Raw genomic sequence first — 14,542 nt, 5'->3', positions numbered from 1 at the left:
AGTGTTCTCATCAACTCTGTTTACAATAAGATACGAATAATTCATGCGTTCCACGTCATATTCACAAAATCCGTATTTCCGGCAAATTTGGATTAAACTTTTGCTAAGATTTGTTGCACTTCCTTTCAGTATTAAGTTCTCACACAATACCAAGTTGGTGTTATGGGATTTAAACATATTTTCAATATGCCTCATTGTCCTTCTTTCAAATTGCATCTCCATATTACATTCATTAATTATTAGTGGAATTAGATTGTTATGAGTCCTATACGGTAAACCCGTAATTTTCCTAACACTACACACTTCCTAATTATGCATTTTCAATATTAATAATGATATCTTGTGTCCCAGAACTGGAAGCCATACAGACAGGTTGCAAAACTCTTAAAAGAGAGTACGTGTATATCGAATTTCTGCATTTGCATGTCCGAAATACGCCATCACCATATTAGATATTGTTGTATAAGTCATTAATACCAAGGTCAACTCTTCTCCGCTGTACATCCGGACCTAACCAGAATCCAAGGTGAACCTCCGATTCCATTGCATATAACCTATTTCCGTCAAACATTATGTAGTCTTCTCGGGTATCTAAGCCTTTGGCAAACACACGAAATTTGCTCTTTTTTGCATTGAAAGTTATCTTATGATCTATCGAGAATGATTTGGCAATTTTTTTAACATCTTTGTCATCGACCAGATGGTGGGTGCAAGTATAATACTACGTCGTCTGCATAGGCGAATATACCAGTATAGATATGACCTATACGACACCCTACTTCTGATTCCTGCAAGCTTACTATGAGTTGATCTAAATACACATTAAATAGTAGGCCGGGTCTATTTGGCAAGCCGCTCGCCGAACAGGCATCTTTTTTTGTCCTGTTTGGAGAGCCGCTTGCCAAACAGCACTAAAAAGCCACCCTGTTCGGCAAGCCGGGCTTGCCAAACAGGGCAAAAATACTACCCTCTTTGGCGAGCCGGAGAGGTTACAACATGTTGGCCAATCAGAGAGCAGTGACGTCATATTCGAATTTATATGCGCATATTTAACAATGGTCGACTTCCCGTTCTCGATTCAATTTCTGTTACTAAACTCGGGTTTTGGTCAATAATCCATGAAGAAGCATGTACATGTACATCACTGTATGGATTTACAAAAAAAGTCATAAACGTGATTTAACTGATAAGCATGTTAAATGCATTAGTGTGCATTTCTAAAGGCGTTTCACTGTAACTCCAGTGTTGCTGACCGTGTTGCCACGAATGATAATGAGCTCCTGGATGGTTGAATATGCATGAGTTCGGCTCTCCATCTAGGGCAGAAAAAAGGAGCTGTTTGGTGAGCCGGGCTTGCCAAATAGTCACTTCCTAGTATTTTATCACTTCATTGACTACGGAACTACAGTCCGCTGTTAACATGACTTTCGTCCTTCTCCGCCAACTTAGTTTTCATCCCTGCAGACCGGTGTGACTTGGTCTTCAATGACCAAAGGAGATTCTACTGTAATTGAATGGGGAGATAAGACCATACGGAATTTGTTTAAGTACGTTAAGGTTACTCACCTAACACTCACAGGCATAAAAGAAGCGGCAGAGCATTCAGTGGTTGGATCAATATTACCAGGTGGTCTGTTCTAGAATCAAAATGTTTAAAAATCGCTAAAAAATATATAGGTCATAAAAAACTGTATTTGGATATTGTTGGCCTCCAGTCGATACAGAGGCCTTTACACTGGACTTGCACACAGAGTGGCCCATATACATAAAGGATGTTAATGCTATTTCTATCTTACTTTTATTCAGCTTCTACATCTTTTACATATAATTAGCTAAAGCCTGGAATAAATGAGGGGCTGGGGCTTTTGAATTATGAGTAGGGCTTTTATATAATAATTAAATATGTGCCCATCACAGTTCTATTCCCCATTGCTGTGGCCAATTGAAATACCTAAAAACACCAACACCAACTTGTTGGTGATATGGGGTAAATGAAACTTAAGTTTTCTTTCAATGAAATTCAAACCAGACAAGAGTTTTTCTCTATAAAATTTGTGTTAGTGTCAACACGTGACATTTGAAGTATGAAGTTTTTTTCCCCACATTCAGCGGATAGGTTCTTTCAGGCTGCTATCCAAAATATTATAAATTAGCGTTTTGCCTAAACATGATATAATAAAGAAAGATTCATTTCTTCTTCACATAGGCAAAAGTCGCCTGGTACCATGGGTACAGGCCATCCGCTGCGTCATAAAAATCCTGTACTTGAACATCAACAAAGTTATTGTTCCTCAGGGCGTCAATATAGCGTGTTTGATCTGGGTCTCCATATTTCAGCGCTCCTTTTTTCACTGCCATTTTTAGCTTATCAGGCACCACTATTGTAACCATGACGCTGTCTTTTCTCATCACCCTGTAGATCTCCTTGGCTGCTTCATCCATATCTGGCCAGTAGAAGTAAGAACTTGTATGGAATACTCTGTCAAATGTGTTGTCTTCATAAGGCATGGATGCCACGTCCCCAATGCAAATGTTGACCTTTTTGTCCTTGATTTCCTTTTGGAAGCGTCTCGCCGTTCTTCTGACCATTTCGTCTGAGATGTCCAGGCCATGAACAGAACCGTCTCCTTCTGTCAAAACAAGACCATTGGCCAAACATGAATGATGATCGTCCTTGTAAAATCATAATTAATACCTCTTATCAGAATTCCCTCATTAATGGCAGAGGCAAATTTTATCAGTAAAATACAGACTCTTGGATAAAATAATGTGTAAAGACCATGTTACCTTTAATGATATCGAGGACATGCTGGATTCCGTAACCGAGTCCAAAGCCGATTTCAAGGACAGCATGATTGGGCCGGACGTCAAGATGTTTGACAGCATTTCTTTCAATAGGCAGGTTGACTTTCTTTAGAAGGTACTGTAATGAGTGAATAATTAATACTGTAACTGTTAATTAACCTCCATGGCATCTCCCGATATAAGGTGCCGTCCACTTAGTATGTGTCTGAAGGGTGGGACCATGCAGGTGTCAGTGTACATTTTAACCATCTAAAGGGGAAGAGGGCCAAAATATCCACCTTCATGCTTACATACTCAATAGATGGCACCTAAGTTGAAATGTATATGAATGTTGGTATTGCTCACAGGGATTTGAGGCAAATGGTGCTAATTATCAAAAGAAAAAAAATCCAGAGATACTATCATGCCTCCATACAGGGTATAATAGAACATTGTACCTCTGGATTTTTTATTTTGTAATTAACACTATATGCCTCAAAGTCAAATCACTGTGGTTTTGCTGTTAAGATAACGAAAATTAAAAATGTCCATGCACCTTAATCAATCCACCCCCTTTTCTAGGGGACATTGATTTCTATTCATGGAATTCATCTTAGGGGAATATGACGATAATTTCTCCAACCCATTTACCATGTTTACAGTCTACTTTGTGATTAGGGCAGAGACTTAAAGATGCGACGATTATTTTTCACTTCTGTCCAGCATGTTCTTCGGACCACCACTTTATGGATAAGGCAGACACGGCCTATAATGTGTATTTTTAACGATCAGTCTTCTCATTCGGCTGTGTCCCAACCTTACCGAGATAATGGCTCCAAATATGCCACTTTCTGGTCTGCTGAAATTTCTTGCTATTCTATCTATGCCATACAGTCTTTCAATCAGCATGGTCTGAACAAGCATATTCCACATGTCGAATGCGAACTGCTGAAAACGGACAAATAATGTATATTGTTAGGTTCAGTCATGCTGTAAAGGTTCGGTGGCTTATGAATCGGTTAAGGGTTGGAAATAGGTAACACCCTTTTGGCTTGGACCTGAAATTCAAAATCAATCAAAACTCCTTCAAGATGAAGTGAATGTCGATTTAAAATCTGGGAGGCTGTTTTCGGGAATACAAAGAACTGACTCCTACCCTTGAAATTTGCATTCACTTTGTTTTGAGAGAGATTTAATTGCTTTTATATATATGTTTATTCGTACAAAGTACAATAAATACAATAAATACATTAATACACAAAGTGCACGCTGAAAACGCAGTGCGTTGACAACAATTATAGAGCCACAATTATATACAATAAATTCAAATTTCTAACTAGCTATGAACAAGTAAATTAATGAAAAGATATGAATTTTAGCACATTCCACATGAGGCACTTCGGCGGTAGACTCCCATCAACCAAGGAAATCACCTAAGATGTACATTTATCTCCTCGATTGCTAGGAATCCACCATCCGAATCCCTCATGTGGAGCAATTCCTGAATCTGAACGGCCAAGTTTGACGACGGAGATTTTAGATTTCAAGTTCTAGCCAAAATGGTGGTACCTATGGTCAACAAACAAAATATATGCGTTCTTTGTTTTTGGTTTTGTTCATGCAGATGAAGTAAATCAGGTTACGAAACATATTCATGTCTTATGTTACTCTTTCAGAACATAATCCCTTATATTGAACAACAGAAGACCCCCCCATCCCTATTTTTGGCAGCTGCTTTGTGACTTAGGCCTACAGTAACATACTGTGTTGTCGTATGAGAGGCATCTACTAGCTGTACTAGGTGTATGCAACATAAGCACCCCATCTGGCCTTAAACAGTCCAACACAGTTTGTTGATCCAAATTCCAATATCCCTCCCAGGAAATTCGAAGTGAACTTGTCTCTGCAGAATGGTGTGACTTGTTTTTAATGACCAAGGAAGGTTCTACTGTACTTGACTGGGTAGATAAGACCATACATAGTAGGCTACTCACCTAACACTCACAGTCATAAAAGAAGCGGCGGAGCATTGAGTGGTTGGATCAATATTGCCAGGTGGTCTGTTCAATGATAATATTTTTAAAAATCGTTTAGGTCATGGAAATTGAAATTGGAAATTGTTGGCCTCCACCCGAAACAGATGCTTAAATATTTGACTTGCAAACAGAGTGGTCCATATTCATAAAGGACGTTTATCAGCTGATCAGTCTATTTAGGTAAATAAAGAGCGCTTCAGGGTCGCGTTGTGGCAGATGTCTGATATGTATATCTAAATGCTTGTATCGTACTCCTTCTGGAACGAATATTGCAATACCCCTGCCTTTATCTAATTTGCTAATCTATATTCACATCGTTTGCATCAATTGTTACACTATTCGGTGTCATTTCGATTACAGCTATGATGTATGGTACTAGTGTCTTGATTACCAAAGAGAGTTCGTTAATCTTGTTTTCAAGGCATCGGCATTAGTGTACAAACATCAGATCTTAGAGTAACCTACTCTAAGTCTAGATCGTGTATCGTACTCTATTGTTTTATTAGTTCCAATCCACCGTCAACGAAGAAAACCACAGTTAAACATTAGCAAGTGATCCATAAGCAGAGATAAAGGATAAATGTTGTTCTGTCATTGTTATTTCCTTCTGCGGATAAGTTACTTTGTAAAACGTTTTTAAACTTCGCGTATAGTTGTGACAATGATAATGGTAATATATTTAGTACCAATTTCTGCCAAAGGAAGAATGAGTTGATTGTGGAGGCGCTGTGCATTTCCAGGAAATCATTCCAGGAAATTTGAAAAACTGGAACATGTTTACATTTATAGTTGCTCCAAAACAGTATTCTATTTGAAGAACTTAACACTATATGCTATTTCTATCCTACTTTTATTCAGCTTCTACATCTTTTACGTACATTTAGCTAAAGCCTGGAATAAATGATGGGCTGGGGCTTTAAAATTATGAGTAGGGCTTTTATATAAGAAATAAATATGTGCCCATCACAGTTTTATTCCCCATTGCAGTCGCCAATTAAAATACCTAAAAAAAACAAGAGTCAATTAAAAAAATCCATGGAATCTGATGAAAATTTAGTTTGGGTCAGGTCAGGTCAGCTACCTGCCACTGGTAACCTGTAAGCCAGTGCCACCTGTCTCAGGTGGGTGACTAGTCACCCAGGGCGGATGAGCTCATCTAGAGCCAACGGCCATCTAGTTCTCCACTAGCATAGCCTAGTGGAAACTAGACACCTAGGCGACTAGACACACAAGTTACTAGTCACCTTGGGCAGTGGAGAAAGTTCTCCGGGGAGACTGGCCTCCTTAGCCTTGGCCGGCAACTAGTCTAGGAGATGGAAAACTCTGATATAAAACCCGGGCAGATGCCGCTCGATCAGCCTTGGCCGGCAAGGCATCTAGGAGAAGGAACTCTCCAAAAAATAAACCCGGGGAGATGTCACTCGTTAGCCTTGGCAGGCAAGAATCTAAAGCGGACAGGTGGAGCCCGAGAGCCCTGACAGGCAGTCCACCTAAGGGTAGAGGAACCCCATACAAAGCCTAACCACCGAAGACGGAGGACACCAGCCGACACGGGGTGGGAGAAATCGGGTGTCCACGCGTAGCAGATGATAACCATGCAACAAACCTTAGATCGATGTGGTGTCGTCATTATGGGTAAACGACAGGTAATGACGATGCTGGGCCTCCAACCTCGAGGGGGCCCACCACCAGCTACTGGCACCTCTGTACCTCCCAATGTGACTGGGGGAGGGCAGAGTAAAGCTACTAGTCACAAGATGAAAATTATGCAATGGAATGCAGAAGGAGTACGACGTAAAAAAACCGAACTCCAATACTTCCTCAAGGCCCACGAAGTCGATGTATGCTGCATCCAAGAAACGCATCTCAACAGTGCACACCGGTTCTCTATCAGAGGATATGAATCCTACATGAGACAGGACAGAGAAAATCGCCCAAAGGGAGGGGCACTTACACTTGTGAGAAACAACATCGCGTCAGCAGAAACCAGAAGATCAGGAACAGCAGAAACCGAGTCGCTGACTGTAAGTCTAATCCTACCAAAGGATAACTTTACAGTATGTAATCTTTACTCACCAACTGACAAAGCAATGCTGAACGACATATCACCAGACTCAGAGGACTGGATCACTGTCGCAGACTTCAATAGCCACTCACCAAGTTGGGGATACCAGGACCTAAGTGGATAACAGACAACCAGTTGGTCCTCATAAACCAGCTAGACGATGAACCGACCTTCTACTCAAGAGCCTGGAGATCGACTAGCAGCCCTGACCTAGCCATAGCGACAGACAAGATACAGAAAATCACCCAAAGGAAGTCTGCGAGCAGTTAGGTGGCAGCGATCACAAACCTATAATCTTGACAATAGGCAAACAAGCAAAGCTAGAAGACCAGTATCTGCCGCCCGGCTGGAACTACAAGAAGGCCAACTGGCCTCTCTTCAAAACACTGACCAACAGGACAACACAGTCTCTCATACTCTCAAAGCGAAACGTTGACAGAAATGCAGCTGTCTTTAACTCCGCCATACTTGAAGCAGCAAAGCTTTCAATACCACGAGGGAGACGTAAGGACTACAAGCCGTATTGGAGTACTGCTCTGGACAACCTACACAAGCAACTGTGTGAAGCAAGAGAGATAATGGAGAATCACCCATCAGACCAAAATGTCGCCAAACATAACCAAGCTAAAGCACTTTTCAACCGGGAAAAGTTGCAGCAAATGCGCACTAACTGGAGTGAGAAAACTGCTTCCCTAAACATGGAGAAAGACTCACAAAAACCAAAACTCTGAATGATGACAACTGGAAAAGAGCCAAAATCACTCTACAAACTGAGCGAGGCCTAGTGACTGGTAAAGCAGCTGCAAACGCCCTCGCTCACAGCTATCAACAGGAGAGTGAAACCGAAGTCACCAGGGAGAGAACAAAAGAGCTGAGAGAGAAAATGGAAGAAATCAAAGGGAACACAACATCTAAGCCAGACGCATGCATGACTGAATCCATTTCCCTCCAAGAACTGGAATCAGCCCGAGGAAAACTAAAGATGAAGAAAGCCCCAGGCCCTGATGAGATTACCAATGATATGCTAATAAACCTCGGATCCGGAGCCAAGAACGTACTCCTCCAGATATTCAATCACAGCTGGAAGACTGGTCGAGTACCAACCAAATGGAAAGAGGCCAACATCACTCCTATACACAAGAAAGGCAAAGACAAGAAAAGCCCGAAGAGCTACAGACCTATACGCCTACTTAGTTGTGTCGGCAAGCTGATGGAGCGAATCGTCAACAAAAGACTTATTTGGTATCTAGAGAGCAAATCACTCCTTAACCATACACAGTCTGGATACAGGCAACACAGAAGCATTGAAGACCAGCTCGCCTACCTAGCACAATACATCGAAAATGCCTTCCAGGAGAAGAAACACGTCATTGCTGTCTTCTTCGATCTTTCGAAGGCTTTTGACAAGGTCTGGAAAGAAGGGCTTCTCCTGAAGTTACTCGAGATAGGAATCCAAGAGAAAATGCACAACTGGCTACGAAACTTCCTTCACAACCGCAGCGCAAGAGTGAACATTTATGGTAGCACCAACAACCTCGTGAATTTGAGAGAAGGAGTTCCACAAGGAGGAGGTATCTCACCCACCCTCTTTTTGGTGTACATCGATACCATCACAGCATCCTTTGAAGAACACATTGGCAACACACTCCATGCAGACGACCTTGCAGCTTCGACTGCCTGCTGATATGTATCAACAGCAATCAAGAGATCTCAGACCATGGTAAACCAAGTGGAACTCTGGGCGAAAAAGTGGTTCGTTGATGTCAACATTGCTAAGATGGCCAGCATCCTTTTCTCATTATCAACGAAGAAGAAAGAAATCAACCTTCACATGGGAACACAACCAATACCCCAAGTGGAATCAACCGTCTTCCTAGGAGGAACCATAGACAAGCGCCTGAGTGACATGGAACCCACACATCCAAGCAATCCAGGAAAAGGCTATCAAGAAATTATCACTGATGAAAAAGCTGGCAGGAACGACTTGGGGAGCCACGACCAAAATCCTCAGACAAGTATATATAGGGGCAGTAAGACCAATCATGGAGTACGCCTCTGCCACATGGGTAACTGCATCTGACACTACCAAAGCAAAGCTAGACAAAGTGCAAAATATGGGCCTTAGAACCATCCTTGGAGGAATGCGAAGCACACCAATTAGGGACATGGAGAAAACAGCTGCCATTCAACCCCTAGAGTTAAGAAGAGAATACAAGACTCTGACACAGGGAGAAAAAAGTAACCGGTTGAAGACCCATCCCCTACACCACGTGCTCCGAAAAGAACCGATGACGAGGCTGAAACGCAAGAGCATCAACACCATCACGAAGGCCCTGCAAAAGGAACACCAGGACATACTGAAAAGCGAACCTGATCTATGCGAAGACCTCACAATCTCCAACTGGTCAAGGGAACGTAAGCTTCCAGAGATAAAGCTCCATGTTCCAAGCCTCGAGCAAAAAGGATCCCAGACGCCAGAAGTCCAGAAGGTACTCACCCTCGAGATGATAGACAGAAAGTATCCCCATAGTACCTGGACACACGTCTATACAGATGGCTCATCTCAGAATGCAGTTAGCAATGGAGGAAGTGGTTTTTTTATCAAACTTCAAGACAGAAGCTCCCACTCCATATCCGTACCATCCTGCATTCTCTGCTCAAACTACAGAGCTGAGATGCAAGCCCTAAACTCAGCCACTGACTATCTGATCACCACCCAAGAAGGTGTAGGAGACAATCTCGTCTTGCTGACCGACTCTCTGTCTGCATTACAGGCCCTTATGGCTGCAACATCAGACCAACTGACGGAGAATCTAGTGAAGAACATGAGTAGTCTTCTTCAAGACAGAAGAGTAGTCCTCCAATGGATACCAGCTCACGTAGGAGTACCAGGAAATGAACGGGCAGATCAATTGGCGAAGGAAGGTAGCAAGCAGCACCAAACAAAAACCAGAATGACCTACCGGGAATCAAAAACATTACTCAAGACGAAGCTGAAAAACCAATGGAGAGACGACACTGATGGGTACCAGCCATGGAAAGACAGCATCCACCAACTTGACAGAAAAGGCCAAGTCTCCATCTATCGACTCCGTACAGGGCACTCGTGCAAACTCCACCAGCACCTGAAAAAACTCGGGCTCCATCCAACTGCTTCCTGCGAATGTGGACTCGGCGACCAAACGCCCAGGCACATTCTGCAGGACTGTCCCTTGATGAAAAGAAGACAGGAATTTTGGCCGGAGCCATTGTCACTGAAGACTAAGCTATGGGGAACAGCCGAAGACCTGCAACAAACAGCCGATTTTGTCGCGGCGCACGACTTGAGGTTTTAATGGTTATGAAAATCTGAACGCAGAAGAAGAAGAAGAAGAAATGCTGAAAATTTAGTTAGAGAACTGGTATTACGGGGTAGGACTGTTGAACTGAATGACATGAATGATGGTGTCTTACCACCTGCCCCTATGTATGCTTCAAAATAACCATTATTATTCTCCAGAAATCTGTAAACTGATACACAAATGCCTTTATTCTCTGCCGCTTTTGTGGATTTATATGTGACCCACCGTCATTGGATCTTTGATGGAATTCCCATTAGTGGTTCTACCATGGAACATCATAGGATGAATCTATGATAACCCATTATAGAATCTATGATGGGATCCGCTTGTAAAACATGGAGTGCGATAATCCACGGGAATTGTTATGTGAATCAAACCGGAGACAACCATATAACACTAGTCAATCCTGGTCGTTGAACAGCTGAATTACATCAACACAAGATGAAATTATACTTTCATCTCCATTACAAAGCGGTTGTGGCTGAGGTTAAGAAAGGCGTACACGACCACAAAATCGCCCAATCCTTGATATTTATGCCTTAAAGGTAAACCATTTATGTGACACATGATCGGATTCTCATATCGAAATAAGAAAGAAGCGCTTCTTTTACTATGGTATAGTGAAAGTAATATCATACTTAAGCCCACGATGAGAAGCTGTGACGTCAGAGCCATATCCAACATGGCAGCCGTAATAATATTTTCTCTCCATGTGCGCAGAATCAGTGATCCCTACGCAATACACGGGTATGGTTCAGCTCAAAGGACGACATCGTGGCCGAAGGCAAATCCACTGACCAATAAGTAGTTTTGTTGGTTCTATTCAATGTACAAATAACTTTCAATATGAAGAGATTTGATTGTGGCAGCAGTGTTGAGGTGACATTGACAGCCGAATACCCTAGGGCTGTGTCTTTAGCTTATTGACCCATCCATCTAATACAGATCAAGGAGATTCCTGCTTCAAGACCTCCAGCAATGTTTTACCCGATGCGACAGGTGGTGAACTCTCACGCCTTTACTGAGGGGACTAACTATTCCTCATTGCCTTCGCTAGACAAGATCAAGTTATTGGCTATGAGTACAGGCCAATGGTGATACCTCATCAGCAACTACTGACTTCGAGTCTGTAAATTTGTCAAACATTCATCATCTTAACAATTTCTTGCAAACATAAGTGCCTTTCCGTAAGGAACCACTTTGTACAGACATTGTACTCAACAAGCTAGTTCGAATTTAACTTCTATCAATTGCGTAAAAATGTGCTTCTTTCCAAATATTCCTGTCGCTTTTGTCTTTACATATAATAATGTGGAAAAAATCATGGTCAGTGGCGAGGAACAACTCCTTCAATCTTATTTGAAAGGGAGGAACGTAAATGTTAAGCACAAGCATTCCGGAAGTTAATTTAGTTTTGATGCGGTCTCGAGGGAGGCAAATAAATCTTAGAGCAACAAAGGACAAGGGCGCAGCCTTATTTCTAGTAGACTTGTACACAAGTATCACTAATCGCACAGGACGGTTTGACATATAATCGTAAAATATGGACCACATGTCCGGCAATGGAATTTGTATCTGTTTTAAAGGTTTGTAATCCGGATAACCCCAATAGCGCATAAATCGAGGTTCGTGTTTCCGAACCGGTGTCCTGAGCAACAGGAAATTTCCGTCAGCTGTAAAGGCAGGAATCGCAAAATCTTCAGACGAGAACATGGTGACCATATGACCCTTGCCGAGCTGAATAACAAAGTTCGATGAATTCATATGTATTATAGTATAGATCGACAATCTGACAATAAAAAGTCTTTCCTTGATATGACAACAAGTGACCGCGGTATTTGCGCTCAGTGCAGGCATTCTAACCTTTCTACCGAATGGGAATCTGCACTTGTCATCAGCAGCATGAAACAGCTGTCCATCAAATGTTCCAGTCACGAAATTAAATAGATTGTAAGTTATAGGTACTGTCCTGGATGCGGCAAAAACATACGTTTTGTACGATAAAGGTGTGCCAGTTCCCATACAGTACCGGTACCAACCAGAAACTATATGACTATACCTGATACGAAAGGAACTGTTGTGCATATGGTACACAATAAATCGTATATGAGGTTCTGTCACTCTTTTACTCATCACTGTTAATAAACCAGTTGTACTGCTGTAAGCCCATCTTGTAAAATAATATAGCTTAACCTTTGGTACGAAAGGAACGGTCTCCATTTTTCTGTAGTGCAAACTTCGTATTTCCTTCGAGAAAGCACAATGTATAGTTAGAATGGATAGAGGCGTACTAGAATGTATTGGGCCAGAAAGACGGACTTGGAAACCAATATGCACTGCTTATTAATGGCAACCCCAGATGCAGTGTCTGTGAATAACACTATAACTGACGAAATGATGTTACTTAAAAGATTAAAACAGAAACAAGATAATGTAATAGCAGCAGCATCTGCAGGTCAATTGAACTAGACCAGGTCCTGACCTAACGCATACACAATAATGTCGAAATCCTTCCAATGATGGTATGGACTTGCTGTGAAAGCTTGAAAATACTATAAGCTAGCTGTCAGCCTTTTATGCCATCAAGAAGTTTTTAAATCTATTCTATGAAATCCATTCGCATTTGATCTCCAAAAGAATGCATCTGATCGCATATACTAGTACTTTCTTTTTAATATTATTCACCTTGATCATGCAACACGGCAACTCTGAACAGAATGAAAAAAAACACTCTTCATTCGCGATGATAGAAGTGAACGACGACAGAATCACCTCTAATTTTTCGAAAAATACGCAAGTTATCGGTGGTAATGAATACTTTGTGAACAGTGTTTAACATAACGGCTGCAGCCGGTGGCGATGGAACTATCTCTAGCGGAGCCAAAACTGCGGTATATAAGGGGCCCATTCCTAATTTATTCACACACGGTATATGCACAGCAAACGAAGAGTAACCAAGTGAAAATCCGAAAAGAATATTACTTGGTGGGATGGTTACAAAAACGGACTTGATTGTTAGCATGAATATTGCCGGGTTCTTGATAAGCCCTTTGCCCACTCGATAATGATAAATAGAAACGTATTTGATCGAGGCGGAAATAAACAACATCGACTCCACCGAAAGAAAGAAATGATGCCACTTCTGTAAAGGCTTGTTCCTTTCACTAAATTCGTTAAAAAATACTAAGTGTAACGTGTCTTGATTCCCCTGTGTAAGATTATAGTTATAAAGCCTTAACGTTGTGGCGCCTTGTATTACTCTTGACCTACACATACGAGTTACATATACCGATATTTGAATCAGACTCCTGCCAAATTTAGAAGCGTCATGATCACACGGTGCTCTATCATGAATCATAACCGTCCCTGTGTATTTCCCTTTCACATAGCTATACATTCTAAATTCATTAATAAAGCTTAGGTGAAATATATAGAATACGTCAAGATAGCCTGCCCATGCTATTCCCACACGTGTGTAGAATGAAGAGTTGTGAGTAATGGTGTAAGAACACTGGTTTGAATTATAACCGTACACACAAGAAACGAAGTCTACTTGACCGATAAGTTGTTTTAAGACCAAAATACGACCAGTTTCTTTGTCCACGCGGAATTGTGTCGTGTTTTTTTCGTTCATAAGTAATGGAGGCACTAGTTTTGCTTCAGATTTCAATTGGAACCGAAAGAAAGGAGCCAACTAAATGTTATCATAAGTGTTATTCAACACTGTAACAGGCAGGAAAGAGTGTAGGGAGAGAGGGTGGAATTGCGGCGGAAGAATGGGTACATCCGGCGATCAGGGTTGACGACTGTCTGAGGTGTGAACGCGCATGATAAGAAGAAAATTCAGTCATGTTAATTACCAACACTTCTTAGAAAGATTGGAGACCTACACTCAGACAGAGGACACCATTGTATCATGACTGCTGCAACAGCAGGGCAGAAGGCTATGTCCATAAGGGGTGAGGGGAGAGGGGTTGGAAGTAGGAGGTAATGTGGCAAGTAGGTGCTAGCAACTTTCTCTATCGTTCTCCTCCTATCCTGTATTCCAATTTGACATGGAGCCGACACAACATTATAGTCTGCTTCTACAGATTTAGAAACTTTACACATATCGCCCTCATTTCTAAACTTTCTCTTGGATCAACCGTTGTGTCGGCTCCATGTCAAATTGGAATACAGGATTTAAGGACCCTATCTGAAACGAATCTGCACATCCTCTCCGGCCTTTTTAATCCATTCATAACTTCACTCCGTCGACAACCGCACCTGAAAGAAAGCCGAGCATACAGCGAAGTAAGCTCTGCTGAACAATATTT

General features: G+C 41.8%; 2 protein-coding genes across 4 annotated transcripts; one reads left to right on the top strand and one right to left on the bottom strand.

The window, feature by feature from the left end:
* Positions 1 to 1,603: 1,603 nt before the first annotated feature.
* Positions 1,604 to 4,932, bottom strand: LOC135499715 (putative methyltransferase YrhH). Of its 3 annotated transcripts, none has more exons than XM_064790656.1 (4): positions 4,790 to 4,932; positions 3,607 to 3,732; positions 2,788 to 2,923; positions 1,604 to 2,630 (listed from the first exon to the last, which is right to left on the bottom strand). In XM_064790656.1, the coding sequence occupies exons 1-4, from the start codon at positions 4,793 to 4,795 to the stop codon at positions 2,188 to 2,190; spliced, it is 711 nt and encodes a 236-aa protein (XP_064646726.1). In that variant the 5' UTR covers positions 4,796 to 4,932; the 3' UTR covers positions 1,604 to 2,187. The 3 variants fall into 3 exon arrangements, with proteins under 3 accessions (XP_064646726.1, XP_064646725.1, XP_064646727.1); XM_064790655.1 differs by lacking the exon at positions 4,790 to 4,932 and adding an exon at positions 4,605 to 4,717; XM_064790657.1 differs by having other exon boundaries at positions 1,605 to 2,630; positions 4,779 to 4,931.
* A 4,067-nt stretch (positions 4,933 to 8,999) lies between these two features.
* On the top strand, positions 9,000 to 10,220 carry LOC135499407 (uncharacterized). Its single transcript, XM_064790150.1, has one exon. It carries the CDS (start codon positions 9,000 to 9,002, stop codon positions 10,218 to 10,220), a length of 1,221 nt encoding a protein of 406 aa, XP_064646220.1.
* The last annotated feature ends 4,322 nt before the right edge of the window (positions 10,221 to 14,542 follow it).

This window comes from Lineus longissimus, chromosome 15, assembly GCF_910592395.1.
Source record: "Lineus longissimus chromosome 15, tnLinLong1.2, whole genome shotgun sequence".
Classification (NCBI taxonomy): domain Eukaryota; kingdom Metazoa; phylum Nemertea; class Pilidiophora; order Heteronemertea; family Lineidae; genus Lineus; species Lineus longissimus.
The sequence above is the reverse complement of the archived record's forward strand: the minus strand, read 5'-3'. Positions and strand labels throughout refer to the sequence as shown.